Source organism: Haliotis rufescens, unplaced genomic scaffold (assembly GCF_023055435.1).
Source record: "Haliotis rufescens isolate VD_foot unplaced genomic scaffold, xgHalRufe1.0.p SCAF_2, whole genome shotgun sequence".
NCBI lineage: Eukaryota > Metazoa > Mollusca > Gastropoda > Lepetellida > Haliotidae > Haliotis > Haliotis rufescens.
In genome coordinates this window covers 74,860,223-74,881,338 of record NW_025963890.1, presented here as the reverse complement: position 1 = coordinate 74,881,338, position 21,116 = coordinate 74,860,223, and the positions used below count along the sequence as shown (strand labels likewise).

The 21,116-nt window shown below is 40.1% G+C and overlaps 1 protein-coding gene across 3 annotated transcripts; it reads right to left on the bottom strand.

Annotated features, from left to right (window-relative positions):
• Positions 1-1,839: 1,839 nt before the first annotated feature.
• LOC124133272 (ribitol-5-phosphate transferase FKTN-like) lies at positions 1,840-15,557 on the bottom strand. 3 transcript variants are annotated; one of them, XM_046497626.2, is made up of 9 exons: positions 15,413-15,557; positions 14,005-14,125; positions 12,596-12,649; positions 11,771-11,956; positions 11,348-11,634; positions 10,035-10,297; positions 9,218-9,351; positions 4,243-4,367; positions 1,840-2,661 (listed from the first exon to the last, which is right to left on the bottom strand). In XM_046497626.2, exons 2-9 carry the CDS (start codon positions 14,095-14,097, stop codon positions 2,445-2,447), a joined length of 1,359 nt encoding a protein of 452 aa, XP_046353582.2. In that variant the 5' UTR covers positions 14,098-14,125; positions 15,413-15,557; the 3' UTR covers positions 1,840-2,444. The 3 variants fall into 3 exon arrangements, with proteins under 3 accessions (XP_046353582.2, XP_048256519.1, XP_046353584.2); XM_048400562.1 differs by having other exon boundaries at positions 15,416-15,557; XM_046497628.2 differs by lacking the exon at positions 15,413-15,557 and adding an exon at positions 15,315-15,374.
• Between the last annotated feature and the right edge of the window lie 5,559 nt (positions 15,558-21,116).

Sequence of the window (21,116 nt, the reverse complement as noted above, 5' to 3'; positions counted from 1 at the left end):
TGCTGCAGTTTAACATGGATACCCCTTTCAGACACAGTATACTGACTCCGAGCCGACCAGTCCTTGTTTTAGACCCCAATCCTTGTTTTAGACACAACCGGGGATTAAACCACCGATATTCCACTCTCCCGAAAGATGCTCTATCCACTACACCACGCAGGCAGTATTTCATAGTTAAGAAAAAGAAAGTCATGTTTTCAAAAATGAAAAACAACAACCACCCTTCAAGTTTAATAAAACGTGTTTTATTCACAGCCCCACGATTTTACATTGACCAAACAATCAACAAACGTTTGTACAACAGGATAGTGTGTATTATGTGTGATTATGTAAAGAACCTGCAAGCCAGGCCAAGGTCACACATTGTACAGGCATTAGTGAGTGAGTGAGTGAGTGAGTGAGTGAGTGAGGATGTATGGTTTTACACCACTATTAGCAATATTCCAGCAATATCACTGGGGACACCAGAAATGGAGTGAACACTTTAACCAAAGGCTACCCCACCGTTCATATAGACATGAAACTCTATAAAACATTCTAGACACACAGGGTACATGATGTTCACCTTAAATATCACAATGTACATGTATTCCATAAGATCAAGGTGAGATGATTAAAACACTTTGCAGGAAAACTTTACATTAACAAAGTCCGAATGATGGTGATTTAATTATTCATAATGTGTGTGAGTGCGTGCATGCGTGCCCTCTTGTACTTGTCTGGGGCGGTCGGGTAGCCTTGTGGTTAAAGCGTTTGCTTGTCCCGCCGAAGACCCGGGTTCGATTCCCGACATGGGTACAATGTGTGAAGCCCATTTCTGGTATCCCCCGCCGTGATATTGCTGGCATATTGCTAAAAGCCGCATAAAATCAAACTCACTCACTCACGTACTTGTCTAGATGCATGCCAGTCTTATTGTGCTAGCTGTTTAATACGGATACCCCACTCAGTATACTAACCACGAGCACATCAGTCTTTTTATTCCCCTCATTCTGAACACCAGGACAGAACATGTAGTCAAGTACCCTCTTCTAAACTCTTGTGTACCCGTGAAGATCCGGGGTAGAATAGGTCTTCAGGAACCCATGCTTGCCGTAAAAGGCCACTATGCTTGTTGTAAGAGGTGACTAACGGGATCGGGTGGTCAGGCTCGCTGACTTTGGTGATGCATGTCATCGTATCCCAATTGCATGGATCGATGCTCATGATGTTAATCACTGGATTGTCTGGTCCAGACTCAATTATTAACAGACCGTCATCATATTGCTGAGTGTGGCCTTAAACAAACAAACAAACAAACAAACTAAAGTCATGTGTGTGGTGAGTATGGGCATGAAACCACCACCTTCAGTTCCACTAGTCATTCAGGTCATGGAATAACTGTATTGTCCTCTATAGTAAGGTATGGCATTATGGCTTCAGTAACTAACAACTTAGACCCTTGGCACAAGGCAACAACAAATATTTGCACTAAACACCAAAGAATTCTTCAAAGCTACTACAGTTTATAGTATTCCCAGCGCCACAGGTGGCCCAGTCCGGGTGCAATTTGTGCTGCAGCATTGCAATCCTTTGATAGTGGGTTCGAATCCTTGGCTTGGCAGGACATATCTGTGCATGTGGATTTCATACAAGTGGTATATTAAACCCAACTTGCTAACTCTTTATTGTGCCCCCATAGAACTAGTACTTTTAATTCATGCCTAGGCTGACTATCTTAGTTTTGTTATTGTTTATCGCTGAGCTCAGCAATATTGCATCTATAAGTAATAATGTCTGGATCAGACAAACCTGTGATCGGTTGTGTGAGCAAGTATCCATGCTGTTTGGGTGCGATGACACACAACCATTGGTTGCTAGGGACCTAGTCTAACCTGGAATTACCAAGACTTGACTGCTTTATTTAGTTTGTTGTTAAAAGCTGCACTCAGCAATATTCAAGCTATATGACGGCAGCCTGTAGATAATTGAGTCTGGACCAGACAAACCAATGATTGATATTATGAAGAATGGTCAATGTCGTTGGGGTATTCTGACATGCTATCAAGCAAGTCTGACAGCAAGCATACATTGCTGGGGGCCCTACCCTTACCCCGACTCCTCAGGGGGTAGCTGATTGAAAAAGATGTAAGGTCTTAAGGTTGATCAAGTTTTCAGAACTATCACAGATTTCACTGTTGGATGAAAATAACAATAGATTAAAGGAAATTCTTGTTAAAAAACTATAAGGCATTTTGGCAAAAGAATTCAAACACACCTTAGTATTGAGCTATTGATCAGAAAGCAACAATACAAAAATTACAAGTTCAGATTGATCATGATATTTTGGCTGGGAGAATAATGCTTCAAACTTTCCTTACCGCTGCCCTCGTTGTCAGGGTATGAAAATTAATTTAAACCTCAACTTCACTATTAGGCTCCAACAGTATCACAGTCTTTGACATTCATTCATACACTTGAATCACTTTGTCCCATTCATGCTTGGGCCACACCCCGTTCTCCTTCACGTTGGCCGGGCTTGTCATCCAGTCCCAGTGCCGTACCGGGTAGTTCCAGTTCTGTCCATAGTTGGCCGTCACATAGGGCAGTGTGGGGCACGGGACACGGACTCGTAGACCTAGGAACTCGGTCCAACAGACATCAAACTTGGGGAAAAAATACCTGAAACAGTAGATTCACTGATATGACAACAGTTGGAAATAATTAAGCTACGGTTTATGCTACGGACTCCCCAAGGGTTGTTGTGTCAAGACTCAGTCCATCTTTCCGAGGCAAGGGAGTTAACTGACTATAAAAGTCCAGTTCCACCCTTGCCGAACTAGGCTGGAATTTCTTAGTTGTGTTTTGGCTGGCATAACGATTCTATACATAGTCCAATGAAAAATTGTGTATCAAAATTGACACCAGATCCATATACATGGCAACCACTCGGCAGATTTCAGTCGATTGCAGGATTTGCAAAGCATGTGTACTGCTAACTGGGCATTGACAGATATTTTCCAAATCTTTTCATGTTTTCAATCATACATTGAGCTCAAGTCATTTGATGTACTTATTTCTGTCAAGATTCACTTACATTTCTGTCAAGATCCACATAAATTTCTGCCAAGATTCACTTACATTTCTGTCAAGATTCACTTACATGTCTGTCAATACTCACATATATTTGTGTCAAGATCTACATACATTTCTATCAAGAATCACTCATATTTGTGTCAAGACCAACTTATATTTGGGTCAGGAATTACTCATATTTCAGTCAAGACTCACTTATATTTGTGTCAAGATCCACTGACATTTCTGTCAAGATCCACTTACATGTCTGTCAATACTCACATATATTTGTGTCAAGATCCACATACATTTTTATCAAGAATCACTCATATTTGTGTCAAGACCCACTTATATTTGTGTCAAGAATTACTCATATTTCAGTCAAGACCCACTTTTATTTGTGTCAAGAATCACTCATATTTCAGTCAAGAATCAATTATATTTCTGTCAATACTCACATATATTTGTGTCAAGATCCACTTACTCGTATATTTGTGTCAAGAATCACTCATATTTTAGTCAAGACTCACTAATATTTCAGTCAAGACTCACTCATATTTCAGTCAAGACTCACTCATATTTCAGTCAAGACTCACTCATATTTCAGTCAAGACTCACTCATATTTCAGTCAAGACTCACTCATATTTCTGTCAAGACTCACTCATATTTCAGTCAAGACTCACTTATATTTCAGTCAAGACACTCATATTTCTGTCAAGACTCACTCATATTTCAGTCAAGACTCACTTATATTTCAGTCGAGACTCACTCATATTTCAGTCAAGACTCACTCATATTTCAGTCAAGACTCACTCATATTTCAGTCAAGACTCACTTATATTTGTGTCAAGATCCACTGACATTTCTGTCAAGATCCACTTACATGTCTGTCAATACTCACATATATTTGTGTCAAGATCCACATACATTTCTATCAAGAATCACTCATATTTGTGTCAAGACCCACTTATATTTGTGTCAAGAATTACTCATATTTCAGTCAAGACCCACTTTTATTTGTGTCAAGAATCACTCATATTTCAGTCAAGACTCACTCATATTTCAGTCAAGACTCACTCATATTTCAGTCAAGACTCACTTATATTTCAGTCAAGACTAACTCATATTTCAGTCAAGACTCACTTATATTTCAGTCAAGACTCACTCATTTTTCAGTCAAGACTCACTTATATTTCTGGCCGGTCCAGGCCTCGGTCCCACCATTCCACATGTACTTGGGTTCTTCATAGAAAAAGAACAAATCAATCTTTATGTCTCCGGCTTTAAAAGAAAGCTCATAACTGTCAGATTCCTGAAATGTACAATGTCAAACATCAATAAATGTTCTACCTGTGTACATTAGGTAAGTCAAACATCAATAAACGTTCTACCTGTGTACATTAGGTCAGTCAAACATCAATACATGTTCTACCTGTGTACATTAGGTCAGTCAAACATCAATACATGTTCTACCTGTGTACATTAGGTCAGTCAAACATCAATACATGTTCTACCTGTGTACATTAGGTCAGTCAAACATCAATACATGTTCTACCTGTGTACATTAGGTCAGTCAAACATCAATACACGTTCTACCTGTGTACATTAGGTCAGTCAAACATCAATACACGTTCTACCTGTGTACATTAACTCAGTCAAACATCAATAAACGTTCTACCTGTGTACATAAGGTAAGTCAAACATCAATACATGTTCTACCTGTGTACATTAGGTCTGTCAAACATCAATACATGTTCTACCTGTGTACATTAGGTCAGTCAAACATCAATACATGTTCTACCTGTGTACATAAGGTAAGTCAAACATCAATACATGTTCTACCTGTGTACATTAGGTCTGTCAAACATCAATACATGTTCTACCTGTGTACATTAGGTCAGTCAAACATCAATACATGTTCTACCTGTGTACATTAGGTCAGTCAAATATCAATACATGTTCTACCTGTGTACATTAGGTCAGTCAAACATCAATACATGTTCTACCTGTGTACATTAGGTCAGTCAAACATCAATACATGTTCTACCTGTGTACATTAGGTCAGTCAAACATCAATACACGTTCTACCTGTGTACATTAGGTCAGTCAAACATCAATACACATTCTACCTGTGTACATTAACTCAGTCAAACATCAATAAACGTTCTACCTGTGTACATAAGGTAAGTCAAACATCAAAACATGTTTTACCTGTGTACATTAGGTCTGTCAAACATCAATAAATGTTCTACCTGTGTACATTAGGTAAGTCAAACATCAATACACGTTCTACCTGTGTACATTAGGTAAGTCAAACATCAATACATGTTCTACCTGTGTACATTAGGTCAGTCAAACATCAATACATGTTCTACCTGTGTACATTAGGTCAGTCAAACATCAATACATGTTCTACCTGTGTACATTAGGTCAGTCAAACATCAATACACGTTCTACCTGTGTACATTAACTCAGTCAAACATCAATACATGTTCTACCTGTGTACATTAACTCAGTCAAACATCAATACATGTTCTACCTGTGTACATTAGGTAAGTCAAACATCAATACATGTTCTACCTGTGTACATTAGGTCAGTCAAACATCAATACACGTTCTACCTGTGTACATTAACTCAGTCAAACATCAATACACGTTCTACGTGTGTACATTAACTCAGTCAAACATCAATACATGTTCTACCTGTGTACATTAGGTCAGTCAAACATCAATACATGTTCTACCTGTGTACATTAGGTCAGTCAAACATCAATACACATTCTACCTGTGTACATAAGGTCAGTCAGACATCAATACACGTTCTACCTGTGTACATTAGGTCAGTCAAACATCAATACATGTTCTACCTGTGTACATTAGGTCAGTCAAACATCAATACATGTTCTACCTGTGTACATTAGGTCAGTCAAACATCAATACATGTTCTACCTGTGTACATTAGGTCAGTCAAACATCAATACATGTTCTACCTGTGTACATTAGGTCAGTAAGACATCAATACACATTCTACCTGTGTACATTAGGTCAGTCAAACATCAATACACGTTCTACCTGTGTACATTAACTCAGTCAAACATCAATACACGTTCTACCTGTGTACATAAGGTAAGTCAAACATCAATACATGTTCTACCTGTGTACATTAGGTCAGTCAAACATCAATACATGTTCTACATGTGTACATTAGGTCAGTCAAACATCAATACACGTTCTACATGTGTACATTAGGTCAGTCAAACATCAATACATGTTCTACCAGTGTACATTAGGTCAGTCAAACATCAATACATGTTCTACCTGTGTACATTAGGTCAGTCAAACATCAATACACGTTCTACATGTGTACATTAGGTCAGTCAAACATCAATACATGTTCTACCTGTGTACATTAGGTCAGTCAAACATCAATACATGTTCTACCAGTGTATATTAGGTCAGTCAAACATCAATACATGTTCTACATGTGTACATTAGGTCAGTCAAACATCAATACATGTTCTACCAGTGTACATTAGGTCAGTCAAACATCAATACATGTTCTACATGTGTACATTAGGTCAGTCAAACATCAATACATGTTCTACCTGTGTACTTTAGGTCAGTCAGAAACTGCAATTTGGAACAAAAATGTGTATTAACCTTAAAAAGTGTGCTCACGTGGTTTAAAAAAACACAATTCCCGGTATATGTGTTACACCCAATCTGTGCAATTGCCCAATCCTTGCAATGGGCAATACAGCTTGCCCAATGCACTCAATGTGCAAACAATTATTTGCTCATTGCACGCAAAGGGCAAATGTTGTGAATGAAAAAAGTATTTTATTTGTGAAAGAGAAAAAGTATTGTATTTATATTTTACCATATAAATAGTAATTTGTGATTTAATGTTGATGCATCCGTGTGTGAAAACAATTCAGTGACAGATCTTTGTAAAATAACTCGGTGAATATATCCTTATAAAATAACTTTGTCCTTTTGACTTCTGTGAATAAGATTTTAAAACTCATTCCCGTCACTGTCCATTGAGCAAACGGCACTGCGCAATGCACACAATGGGAAGTTGCATAGATTGGGTGTAACATGTGCACCTGTAACATCGTGAAGCATCACCCCTTCGTTCTTTCACATATACTGTGTGCAGCTTTTAGAGAAATACACATGCATCACACTGAAGTGAGAAAGGAGATTTTAGGATGCTTTGTAAGGTGAGGATAGAATAATATGTGAATCTAGCATGATGGATTCTCTGCCTTGTTCTGTAGGTTTTCCTGTAAGATCGACATTCTGCCCTTGGAGCATGAACTCAGACATGCACGTTTGACATCTGTGTTAATTAGTATCAGGGATTCAGGGGTGAGCAAATGAGACCTACTGGGTAAGTGAATTGTTTTCTAAAATCAGCAGTGATTTATAATTAATTGAGGATAATTTTCTCAGGGGAGACTCATTGCGTTAACTTCTTCTATTCTTTCCTTGTGACAGGCCTGTATGAATAGTGATATGAATAAAAAATATTTTTAAATACACAACTAAAATAAAGTGTCATTATCATCGAATATCCCTGCATGTACACTGACCTACCGTACTTCAGTATCATTGTAGGTATCATGTGACGCTGTGCAACACGCTTGCCATAGGCAAGCCAAGTCAATTAGCTTCTCGTACATACCAAAAGTAAACCTTACATGGTTGGTCCTCAAGACATGTTACGAGAGAAGAAATATCCTCAATTACTTATAAATCACTGCTTATTTTTTAAAGTATTTTTCATATAATTCTTCTCTATGGTGACTCCCCGAACTCCCATCGATGTGGAGTTCAGCTCAGCAGCATCATAGGGCTTCTCAAAGTCACTGGTCCACCAGATTGTGCGTGCCCACCTTTGTCAGAGAAAACTGTATGGGAGTCCGGGAATTAGTCGTGACTCTCTCACATGCCTAGGCGAAGAGCAAGAGAATCGATCGCCAACTGGCACAGATGGAAGCAGGTACTGAGGTACACCCTGAACAGTAGCGTCCCCGACTGGAGTGAGTGCAGTCGCTGGTCTTCAGTGGACTTTGGCCACAGCCAGGATCCCCTAAAAGTCTGTATCCCCTTGGGGCTTTCACCTGTGCCACAGCCTCAGTGACAGTTTGTAAACCTAAGGGGTAGGGGTGGGGTAGGGGGGTTGAGATGAGGTAAGATAAGGGGCTGAACCCCAATCCCTAGTCGCCTTCTTGACGACACCACTCGTTCCCCAAAAGAGGCAATCAAAACGGGAGTGTCATTATCGTGGACTTCAGCCCCAGGCGCCAGTTGGTCTGCTCAATCCATGTGCCTCATCCAATCCTGGGGTGCCCACGAGTCAGTGAGGGCAAGATGGCACCCAGAGTAATAGCTCTAGGAACAGAAACCCTGAGCTTGCAAGCACTAAGATTCCAACAAGCAACTGTAAACTGCTCGCGACTCGGTGGGTCTCGAGCTGAATTGGGGAAAGGTGGATCCCTGGGTCATGAGTAGCAATAACCTGCAGGGTATACCATTGGTAGCCACAGGAAGTTGTCTTCCCCCAGCGTGTACATTTTAGCTATGCCCGGACAATGAAACCTGGACCTAGTGCCAAACAGCTGAGGGTGAATAACATCCATCGCCAAAGGTAATAACAACTGACACCTTGTAAGGGTTGAAGTGTCAGACGACAATACATAAAATATTTTAAAAGAAGACCTGGGTTATGTGGGAGCTGTCAGTCCAGACCACTCTATACAAGTGACAGAAGCTCACTGACTTGACCAGCTATGACAAGCATGTTGCACAGGGTCACCATGCAATGATACTGGGATATTCGATAATAATGTCACTATGTTTTTGTTTAAATATTTTTATTCATATCACTTTTCATACAGGCCTCTCACAAGGAAATAATTCAAGAAGTTAACGCAATGAGTCACCCCAGAGAAGAATTATACGAAAATAACTAGATGGGATCAGAGAATCATGGGAGGGGTTGGCATCCCCATACATACATCAGTCACGTTTCACAAGGCACGAGGTACCGGGAACTTGTTCCTGCCCAGAACCCCACAGGGCGGTATCATTCATAAGCCCTATGTATTTATAAGCTACATGGCCAAACCTGCCGCCATCTTTACTATGACTCACCTTGCCAAAGACGTGTTTCAGAGAAAAGCCTCTTCCTTCAAAAGCTGCCACAATATCTTCTTGGTAGTTCTTGATCCACACTCCGAAGTCGATGTCCTTACTGTAGGAGATTATTCCACACTGTCGATACCAACCTGCAAAACAGTGAGTGCTGTGAATAGTAAAGGAAGGCTTGCCTAACTGGTCTACAAGAATTAGTGAGTGAGTGAGTATGGTTTTACGCCGCTTTTAGCAATATTCCAGCAATAACACGGCGGGGGACACCAGATATGGGCTTCACACATTGTACCCATGTTGGGAATTAAACCCCCGTCTTCGGCGTTACGAGCAAACGCTTTAACCACTAGGCTACCCGACCGCCCCTCATACTTTAATGAACTCAAACAAAGTGGAAGTCAATTCTTAAATGAAGAAGTGAGCTGTAAATTCACCATGTTCGTAGGCAGAACCAGGAAAGGATCAACGCAATATATAACATGACCATCGGATTCTGGCACAATAAAGGGATGCAACTCTGTGCAGCAAACTGTAGTGCATTGGCCACCTATGCCCTGTTTTAATGTTACAACTGTGTATAGCAATTGTAGGCATTGGATAATTACAGTGTGGTTTGATACTATTGTTTCCATGCATATTTTACACAAACTTCAGCTTATCTGGAGCTCTGATATCACATGTCATCTGTCTACAAACTAACTTATGTCTAAACCCATCAATATTTTATCCAGTCTCAAGGTCATTGGAGCTTCTCGTCAGTAAACAATAAAACCATTCCAACATAATTGTCCTCTGGTAACTATGGTAACAATGATCTCACCAAGACATGTGCCACTGCTGAGCCAGAACGGGACACCAAGGTCATCGAGAATTTCTTTTCCTCGTGACAAGAGTTGTCTTCCTTTTCGTAGGAACTGTTGGGCTTCCTCAGTATTGTCCTGAGGGTTTTTATTGAGGAACACCTGAGCTCTGTGATAGTCGCACTCAATAAATTTGGAGTGCGGAATCTGTGCCAGGAATTCTTTGATTGTGTGTGGAAAGTGGAGCCATATACCATCAATCCTGTTTCCATGGACGGGGAATCTGCACGAGATGGGAATCATTAAATAGACTTTTTAAAAGAAATGGGGTTTAACATCTCAATTTACATTATTGGACTTATGTAGCGATGCGGTGTTGTAACTAGCCCATACTAATCCAAATTTTATTATGCTAGTCTACTGAGATACCATGCTGCAGTTTAACATGACACAGTATACGGACTCAGAGCTGACCAGTCCTTGTTTGAGCCCCTTAAGGCTGAGCACTAAGAAGGGTTCGTGGCTTGATTCACTCATACTGAGAATGCTGATTGGCTAATAAGAAAAAAACTATGGATCATTCGATCTTCAGGGGAAAAAAGATCTGGTTTTATTAGATTGTTTGAATCCCATATTTATTCATATTGATTCTCTAATTATCAGCACTATTCCTGTGCTCATGGGTTTCATTACATTAAGCTGGTGTGTGTTGCTGTAACTGAAATACTGCTCAAAGTGGGGTTAACCTCAACTCCCTCCATCTTTGCGAAGCAAGGGAGTTAAAACTCCAGTTTCCACCCTTGCCAAACTAGGCTGGAGTTTCTTGGCTTGATCGTAGCGCCACCAGTGGCTATTACATGTTATAACCCATCTATGTCCCTCCTATTGCCCAATAAGATTCCACCTCTCATATCGCTTGCATTTGCTTCAAACAAAATGGTGGCACATCTAAAATCTAAATTGTGATAAAACAGTTCCTACTTCGTGAAGTGCATCAAATCATGTGAGCACCTTCATTAAAAACATGAAAAGATTTTGAAAATATCTGTTGATGCCGAGTTGACCATACACATGCTTTGCAAATCCTGCAATTGACCAGAATATGTACTGCAGTTTACGAACCAGAAGTCAATTTCACTACACGGTTTGATTGGACTATGCATAGACTCGTTAGCCCAGCCAAAATATAACTCCATAATTTCAACCTAGTTCGGAAAGGGTGGAAACTGGACTTTTATAGTCAGTTAGCTCCCTTGCCTGGGGATGATGAACTCCCTCAAGTCGATGCAATATGGATTGTCTCCCAACATATCACTGCAGTAGGGAACGTTACCTGTCGTATCCTCCAGCACTGTTTCCAAATGGTAAACTTTGGCCCTCAAGATGGAGCGCACTGGTCTTATTTGAGAGATTAAGGTGGCTGTGCCACAAGAAGTTGCCTGCCCTTTTGTAGAACACCACTAGGTGGATCAGGGGTCGAATTCTACCCGACGGGTGAATGAGGTAATGTGTTGGAATGCTGGGAACAGTTAACCTCTCCAAGGACAGCAGACGGGGGTCAGGAGAGGTCACCTCATTTGGTACAAGGTCAAGGTCACGGAGTTCATGCAACAGGGAGCCCTAGAATGGAATAAGGTTGTATTGGATACTTTTAATGGTAACATGTTTTCAGATTTTATTCTCAAGTTTTTAGCTTCTATTCAATAATCTTGTTCATCTGAACATTTACCAAACTCATCTTGAAGGACAATCATACCCTTTTCTCCCAGTCTTCCCCAAATGTCCCCAGTGAGATGACATCTCCGGCTGAGCAGAGATGGACGCAGTAAAGCTGAGATTCCGACTCACTGACAGTCAACAGGGATTGGAGCACTTCTGGCTCGATTACGAATATTGGAATATCCCGGTGGTGGCACTTGCTGGTGAATGTGTTGACCAGGTCCTGTTTTAATTAAACACGACATGAAGTAAACACTTGTTTATCACAAACTATGTCAGAAACTAAACTAAGATCACATATTCATGATATAAGCTACATGTGTAATTTTTTCATCCCCCACCTCCACCTTGTCAATAGTGTGATGGCTGGGATACATTTTGCCGACTCCCCATATGGAATTGCTGTTATAGTTGTAACTAATGTTATGACTGCAGTTTTCTGAAGTTAAGAAAAGTGATATTGTCATTGCAGTGAACATAACACTTGATATTTCACTGTTCACATAACAAACTTTAAAAATCCAATTTTGAACATACACATGTTTTTTCCCCAATTTGCCTGCATCAGGCACTCTGTTGTTAGTTAGTTGTTTAACACCGCACTCAGCATTATTCCAGCTTTATGATGGCAGTCTGTAAAAAATCGAATCTGAACCAGACAATCCAGTGATTGATATCATGAGCATGTATCTACACAATTGGGATACAATGAAATGCATCAACGATCCGTTCCTGTTTGTTATCTCTTACGACAAGCATGGGATGCTGGAGATCAATTCTAACCCGAAACTTTACAGGGGGCATCAGATACTTAATTTTGGAATCCAAGATAATTTATTACAAAACATTACAGTGCACTAACCAGTATAGCTGCAGTCTGGGCACCAGAGTTCCTTCCATTCTTCGCTGTGGATCCCTGGATGTCAGAATATCGCAATTTTTATAAATCTCAAATTTTGATACAAATTTATTGATATCGATACAAAGGTAATAATTGACTGCCACAGACATGTTTATGTTTATTAAGATTACAAAGGTTGAGATGGACAATGAGGAGGCAGAAAATTCCATTTTAATATCACCAAGTGCTGGTCCACAAAGGTGACTTATATCAACACGCATACAGAATTATTAACATGAGTCGATCAGGGGTCCGGAAACCGTCATATGCGCCGGACATGTCCGATTGGGAATCTCAAATGTCCGTTTTAAAATATTGCTTACCGGACATTTTAAAAAGTATTGTCCGGACATTCTTAAATTTTGACTGGACATGATCAACAGTTAGGACTGAGCAGTTTCTGTCTGCAGTTGCAACACAATGAAGATTAACTACACTGACAAGCTTTGTTTGTTTTGATTGCTGTAAATACATTGTACCTACATGATAGTCCAATCGGTCAATCACTGTAATAGGCAATAAACTGAGTTGACACTGATTAATCAAGGATTAATTACTGAGAACATCTTGTTAATTTGAGTGAAAGGTGTTTACAACTGTACATTAATACCTTGCATCATCGATGTACCTCATTATCCTCACAATGCTACGATACGTAACCTCAGACAAGAAGCGAAAGCGTGACGATAGCCAGTCGACCGATGCAGATCAGTCAAGCGGATCTGCCAAACCCTCAAAGTCTGGACGATCATTTTGTAAGTCATGGCTAACTTGGTTGACATACAATGAGGATTTGCAGATTTTATTTTTTTCAGTAGCTAGTCGTATATTGAATCTTGATTAACCGCCATTTTGCTTTCTCGGACGATCAATATCCAATTTTTTTATGGTCAATAATTAAGTACAGATGAAAAAAGTATTCAAATAACTATTGCTATCAACGATATTTTAGTATTTGTGATAAAGTTATCTGTCTTGTTTTTAAAAAAATCTTTAGTTTAAAAAAACACTTTTCCCGTGAGGTCACGTGATAACCAAATATTGATTGAAAGTTATTGTATCAACATATTGACTCAGTCGATATGTTGATACAATAACTTTCAATCAATGACACTCCATACACAGTATCATGTTTATATAGTGTCCTGCAATCATAATTAACTATAATATATCGAACACCCAAATTGTCAAAGCTGACATATGACTTAAGATATGATTCAGCAATATGGTGGCAGTCTGTAAATAATCAAGTCTGGACCAAACAATCCAGTGATTGACATCATGAGCATCAATCCATGCAATGGAACAAACACTTTAACCAATAGGTTACCCACCGCCCCAGTGTTTGAGCATGTTGAGGTATGACCTACCACACTGTAGAGGCTTGTAAAGCTGAAGTACTGCAGGAAGATGAAGACAAGGGCAAGCAACAGCACACATTTGATAAAGGTTGATTTTCGCATCACATGGTATCAGTCATGGCGCTCATATCTAAAGATGCAAAGAGAAAAAGCATACAACCATTACAATGTGGTATCACCAAAACACATGTTATGAATGTCCACATATAAAAATATCTATAGATACTAAACATTTAGCTGACGTTTGTGCCTGTATCTTGCAAAAGGAAACACTACAAGTAAAATGAGAGTCATGTAATTGGGAACCGGAGGTACCTAGTTTTGCAAAGAGAACATTCCGTTGATATGGTAGAATACTCATTCTGAGTGAATATCGTAGCATGAGGTACATTGTAGCCTGTGTCAACACCAAACCAAGTGGCGAAGCCCAAGTGGTTCACTTGGTGCCATTCTGGAAATGCAAGGTCTCTTCCTGTTTTCATAAGATTACTAAACATGCTAACCATGCTAACAGTGATAAACAAATTCCTCATATCAGTCAACACACCACGAGTAGTGCATCTTACCAGGCACACACTGTTTTCAGATTTCAGTTAGCGCAGTGCGGAGAATCAAATTCATGTTGCCATGTTGAAAGCTTGGCAAATAAGTTAATCCGGTAAGCCAACACTGTGGTAGTATCGGTCAAGAACCAGTTAACTACAATCGCTCTAATGCGCATGCCCGGAGTTCACGTGCAAGACTCCATTGCTGTAAAACATGCTCAACATAAACAGCCATCGACCTATAATCAGTCATTGATTATCATTGTGTGGAACCCCGGTATTGAACAGGTATCATAACCATGATAACAAACACTTTACCACAGGACCACAGCCACTATCACAAATAATTAGTTCTCATTTACCAAGTCATCAACACCCAATTGTTTACCTTGGTTGTTTGCCTGCAGTAGTCAACATTTTTCAGCAAAACTCGAACTTGATAAAAAGTGTAGTTTCCTCAAATGTCATTGGATTAATTCGTTAAATGACATAGAATCTAGCGTGACTATAACCCTAAGGAACGTAGTGAGTGCCCAACCCTAAGGACATAGTAGGGTGCCCAACCCTAAGGAACGTAAAGAGGTGTTTGATCGGAAAGGAAATCCCAGGGCTGAGGATAGAGTTGGGGTAACCTACCCTTACCCTAACATAACCAACCCTAAGGATAGAAGAGGCACGCCTACATATCTGTGATGCTGGAGCCACAGCCGGCAGCCTGAGCTAATTAGCGCTAAATAAAGCTGCGCCCTAAAAACTGCCTTGTTGCCAACACACCTTATATCACTTTAAACCTGATCGGCATTGTCGGCGCCGCATTGCACGTTTCGCGATGGGAATGCGATTAAAGGGTTGACCTAGAAATAATCTATTACCACAAATATGTAGATGAACTGGCACGTGTCGAGATCTAATAGCTCGCGTATAAGTAAACATCGATGTTTTCGCCAGAGAAATCGGTGACGTTTTGCTGAGGTGCCGTTTTAGCCTGCACCCCACTTCATGGAGGCTGACATCTTGTAGTCCCGGACTGAATATTGCAGTTTTAAAATTGAATTTTAAAATTATTCACGTAAAACATCGCGTTGATTATATCTTTAACAAAGAAAACGTATTTTATCATTGGGTAATGTATAGAGTTCGTAATTAAAGAAAACTTATTAAATTAACCGGAAGTGATGATCATTAATCTCTGAATTGTGTGACAGCGCCACCTAGGACGCAACGTGTACTTGCCGGAATGAAAACATCTGTTTTAGAAATGTCAAAGAGATGACAGAGATGCTCCAGGGTGAAATGATTACGTAACATTTAAGAAGTTAATCGATCAAGTAGGATCTAGTCAAAATGAAGGAGGATCACAGGGCCAGTGCATTCTATGATGCTGCCAAAATTGTGGTAGTGTGCATTTTATGGTATTTATGCAGCACCACTGACAATATTATTGGAAAAATTATTTTATCAGAATTCCCATATCCTATGACAATCACGATGGTGCAACTAGCTACGGCCGCGATTCTCCTAGGACCAATCATCTCAACAATGGATGTTCCAAGTGTGACTGAAATGTCAAGGCGTTATTACTTCACAATGATTTTGCCACTGGCCATGGGCAAATTTCTGTCGTCTGTGTCATCGTATGTCAGTATATGGAAAAGTTCAGTATCTTATGCACATACAGGTAAATATGATGACTGCATCTTTAACATAAAGTACCAAAACATATTCCACAGAATGCCAGTAGATGGTCTGTCAACATAGTACTGTTTAACATCATACAAGTTTTGTTTGTTTGTTGTTTAAGGGACAACCGTTCTGAAGCTTTGTTTGCCTTATTCTGTGACAGATTGTTCTTCTCCAGTGACGACCCGTAAAGATTCCGGGTTAGGATAGGTCTTCAGCAACTCTTACTTGCCATTAAAGGCAATGCTAGGCGACTAACGGGATCGGGTGGTCAGGCTCGCTGAATTGGTTGATACTTGTCATCGATCCCAATTGTGTGGATCGATGCTCATGATGTCAATCACTGGATTGTCTGGTCCAGACTCGATTATTTTACAGACCGCAGTCATATAGGTGGAATATTGCTGAGTGCAGCGTTAAACAACAAACCAACCCAATCTGCAGTGACCACTCTACGGGTGTAGGCTTATCACATGACCAGGCTTTTATCTTGTTTGTAAACAAGCACACTAATTGTGATATAAGCACAAACAGGCCTAATGCAAGCCATTCGGTGCACTTTATTTAGACAAAATGCCAGACAATTCAGGGATGTGCCTGTCACATAATCAAGTTTTTCGTGAAGGAGCATACAGCTCTATACATACTATTTAGGGAGTGTCCTTTTATTTATTTGTTTTAATTTTGACATTGATTCCCTTAAGGAGGTGTTCAGGATGTTTTTGTTCATATCTATGTTGTTTTTTATAAACAATTATTTATTATATGATGCAATCATGAAAGCAGTTCATTATTGTATGTGGATATTAAAAAAATCAATACATGCAGTACAGTAAGAATATCAGTCTGAAATATTTACATGTATCATTTGTTGAAGATTAGTATATTGTTTTGACTGTGGAAAGTTTTGTTTATGCATGATATTATGTACTGATTAGATAGTGAGCTTGCTGGGGCCAAAGAGGTTTTTCCCCTTAACATGTTAAAAGGCTTTTACTTAGCGAGAATTCACTGTATGTGGTGTTAATGCAAGCCTAAACCTGTTTTCACAGATGTAATTTCTTGAATATCACTGTAACGAATTCACGTGGCCCATGTGCACAAGGCAATCTCAGAGCTATGACTATTGTAAGTTTATGTTACTCTTATTGTTTAACATAGACTAACAATAGCTGTAGCACTAAACTCACTTAGTTTGTGCAAGTGGACCCTTGTGTCTACACCAGAAATAAACTCTTTTACAGTCATTTAACCCCCTTGCCTAGGGAAGATGATTGTGGGTGTTCTTTAGGTTGTTTGGGTAGTATATATCTGGGGACACCAGAAATGGGCTTCACACAATGTACCCATGTCGGGAATCGAAACCCGGGTCTTCGGCGTGATGAGGGAACGCTTTAACCACTAGGCTACCCGACCGCCCCTTATGAACATTGGAGCTTTCATTGGTCGTCAAAGTTCGCAATAGGTCATTCTGTCATGGTGTGTAATGGGATGTCGTTTGATCTTTGTGTAGCTGAGCGAGCACAAAGATCTGATTTTATGACATTATGACATATCGGCAACAATGCAGTCTACCAGGCGCAGCCCGAACTCTACCATCCGCTCAATTACCGCGCTATAGTGCCACTGCTGTCTCGCTATACTGTTACCATGCCTCACGCACTGGTGACTCTCGCTTCACGATCCAACACCCATTTTCGGTCTTAGGGAAACTTACACATCTTAAAGATCCAACACCGGTTTTCGGTCTTAGGGAAACTTACACATCTTTACGATCCAACACCCGTTTCCTGTCTTGGGGAAACTGAAATATCTTTACGATCCAACATCCGTTTTTGGTCTTAGGGAAACTTACACGTCTTTACGATTCAACACCCGTTTTCGCTCTTAGGGAAACTTACACATCTTTAAGATCCAACACCCCTTTTCGATCCTTAGGGTAAGCTTGCTTTTGGCAAGGGTTAGCCATAAATTCTTATGCCTTTTCAAGCGTTAATCCGGTTCCGATAGGTCGGTCACGTTGACATATACAATGGCGGGTGTGGTTTTAAGTAAAGATGAATGGGAGAGCAGACTGTGACCGCACACACATGCGCAATTTATTGTTTACTGAATTACGCATGCATGTTAATTGGGTGCTAATGACCCATTAAACGAACACTGATATCATGAAATAGCACTCGTGTTCCAGTGGTTGAGCAAAGCTGGTGAGCTGGCGAAGCACGTTCGAGCCCCCACAGCGCTAATTGGATCTGAAAAAGTGCGCTCGGTAAAGTGCACTACTCCCGACATATCTTTGATATATTTGTCAATCTTTTCATATGCAGCTACTGTCTTTGGTAAACTGTCCTGGTGAATCTTCTCAATATAAGTCACACCCCCTTAATCTCTTGTCCCCACTGTTTCACTGTGGTGTGAGGTGTCAAACACACCAGGCAGACTGATGTATTGGGGAAGCACCTGCTGAGTTGTAACAGCTGTCGCCATGGTCGCCAGCGTACTTGCTTCCTCGTCAGTTCATTACAGCTACTTACCCAGGACACTCCATTGCAGCTGTTCACTAAATCCATCATATCATGTCAGAAGTTATCAGCCAAGTAATTTATGAACATATTTGAGATTTATTAGATCTGTCCCATTTGCACATTTTCAAATATGTGAGGGGCGGTCGGGTAGCCTGGTGGTTAAAGCGTTCGCTCGTCACGCCGAAGACCCGGGTTTGATTCCCGACATGGGTACAATGTGTGAAGCCCATTTCTGGTGTCCCCCGCCATGATATTGCTGGAGTATTGCTAAAAGCGGCGTAAAACCATACTCACTCACTCACTCACTCACTCAAATATATGAAAATAAGATCTTTTATAATCATGAAAATGTTAACTCCGATGTAATACGTCTCTGCATGAAGATTATAGTAACATTCAGTTATGTCAGTGGGAGGCGGTGTCAGGTGAATCCTGATCCATCTTGGCCACATTTAAATGAAAGATAGGTGGGAGGCGTTATTTTTGTTTTAGTTTATTTTAACAAACTGTTCTTGGCGTCTGTGTACATTAACCGATGGATGTGATTCAAATGAAGTATGCATGTTAGGTGGTTTACTGTCATGACTACACAGTGTATTCCATTAACAGGATAAACACTGAAACAAGGTATCACACATAGGGTTTCTTTCATAATGTATCAAGGCAGGTTGTTTCGGAGCTGATGAGCACAAATACACAATATAGTAGCCAATACTCTATTAATTTACAGTTGCTTGGATGCAAGTATGCATGACATATTAAAAAGAAACAATACCATAAGAATACTGTGTAAGTCCACAATGTAGCATTTTCAGCATGTTCAAGTTTGTTTGTTTGTTTGTTGTTTAACGCCTCACTTAGCAATATTCCAGCTATATGACGGCGGTCAAGTTATGAATATATATGAGTATAAAGTGCAGGTATCACACAATCCTAAACTCCAGTCAGTTTCTGTGAATAATGCATAAACAAGGCACTTTGTCTTTTGTTGTTTTAAGGATATGTCATGCACATGTATCTCACTGTTGAGAGTTAATGTGACGCGATATCACATTTTGGGCCAGCACGTATACAAAGTAGAAGACAGCTGATAGCATTTAAGCTGAATTGTTTTTAAAAATGTATACTCATTGGTGTAAAAGTACCTAGTAGATTGGGCCCCAAATTTATTGAAAACCCAGAGAAAGCTATCAATATAAGGGTAACGCTGACCGAATTTTACACATCTGGAAACATCATATAACAAACCAGATGACGTTACCTAACAACGGGCGTGATAATGGCCTTCAAACAATATGAGGGCTTTGTCAATTTACATTGTCCCGCTCATTTCTGATAACATGCGGGCCATTGAATAATAATTCTATCTATTTTAACTTATGAGAGTCAACACTCAATGGTTCAAGACACTATCGGAACCCTGTTGTTTGGTACTGAGGCAGGAGGGGATGGAAATGTAAAAATAATTTGTTATAGCCAAGGTTATGGTATTACAACTTTATTGTAAAGTCTGTATCTTCCTAACCAATGTCAACTTCCCGAGGCAAGAGAGTTAACTGACCTTAAAAGTCCAGTTTCCGTCCTTGCCAAACTAGACTGGAATTCCTGGGCTTGATCGTAGCACCACCAGTGGCTATTACGACTTATGTCCCTTCTATGCCTCTCTTATAAACCAATCAGATCCACCTCTTGTATCACTTGCATTTACTTCAAACAAAATGGCGGCGCTCAGTCAAGACTATCTGATCGATAAACGAATCTATATTGTTATAAAATGAGTCTTACATCGCGAAGTGCATCAAATCACGTGAGCACCTTTATTAAAAACATTAAATGATTTGGAAAATATCTGTTGACAATGAGCTGGCAGTGCACATGCTTTGCAAATCCTGCAATCAAGCGAAATCTGCATGACAGTTTACAACCGGATTTCAATTTTGTTGAGCGATTTTTATTGGACTAAGCATAGCCTCGTTAGTCCAGCCAAAATGTAACTCCATAATACCAGCCTAGTTCGGCAAGGGTGGAAACTGGACTTTTATGGTCAGTTATCTCCCTTGCCTCGGGAAGATGACCAATGTGAGCGAGGAGCAAGACAAAAAACATAAAGCACTCATCACTGAAAGTGGTCGCTCCATTGATCCCATATTTTCTGGTCAAATCTGAATCATCAAATTGCTGAGTTAGAAATCTGTAGACGATCAAGTACAGCTGTTGCAACAGTTGAATAAATGACAATAGCAATGAGATAGTAATAGAGGCAAGCAGTACTGCAGGTCAGTAAGTGTCTTTGGCCCAAAGGGGTAGCCTAGTGGTTAAAGTGTTCAGTCGTCACGCCAAGGACCTGGGTTCAATTTCCTTCATGGGTACA

Excerpts from the sequence above, each read along its gene's own strand:
- LOC124133272 (XM_046497626.2), bottom strand. The coding sequence starts at position 14,097 with ATGCGAAAATCAACCTTTATCAAATGTGTGCTGTTGCTTGCCCTTGTC. Across the intron at positions 11,957-12,595 it reads CCCAGACTGCAGCTATACTG|GACCTGGTCAACACATTCAC; the intron begins GTTAGTGCACTG and ends TAATTAAAACAG. Across the intron at positions 4,368-9,217 it reads TGAAACACGTCTTTGGCAAG|GAATCTGACAGTTATGAGCT; the intron begins GTGAGTCATAGT and ends TGTACATTTCAG.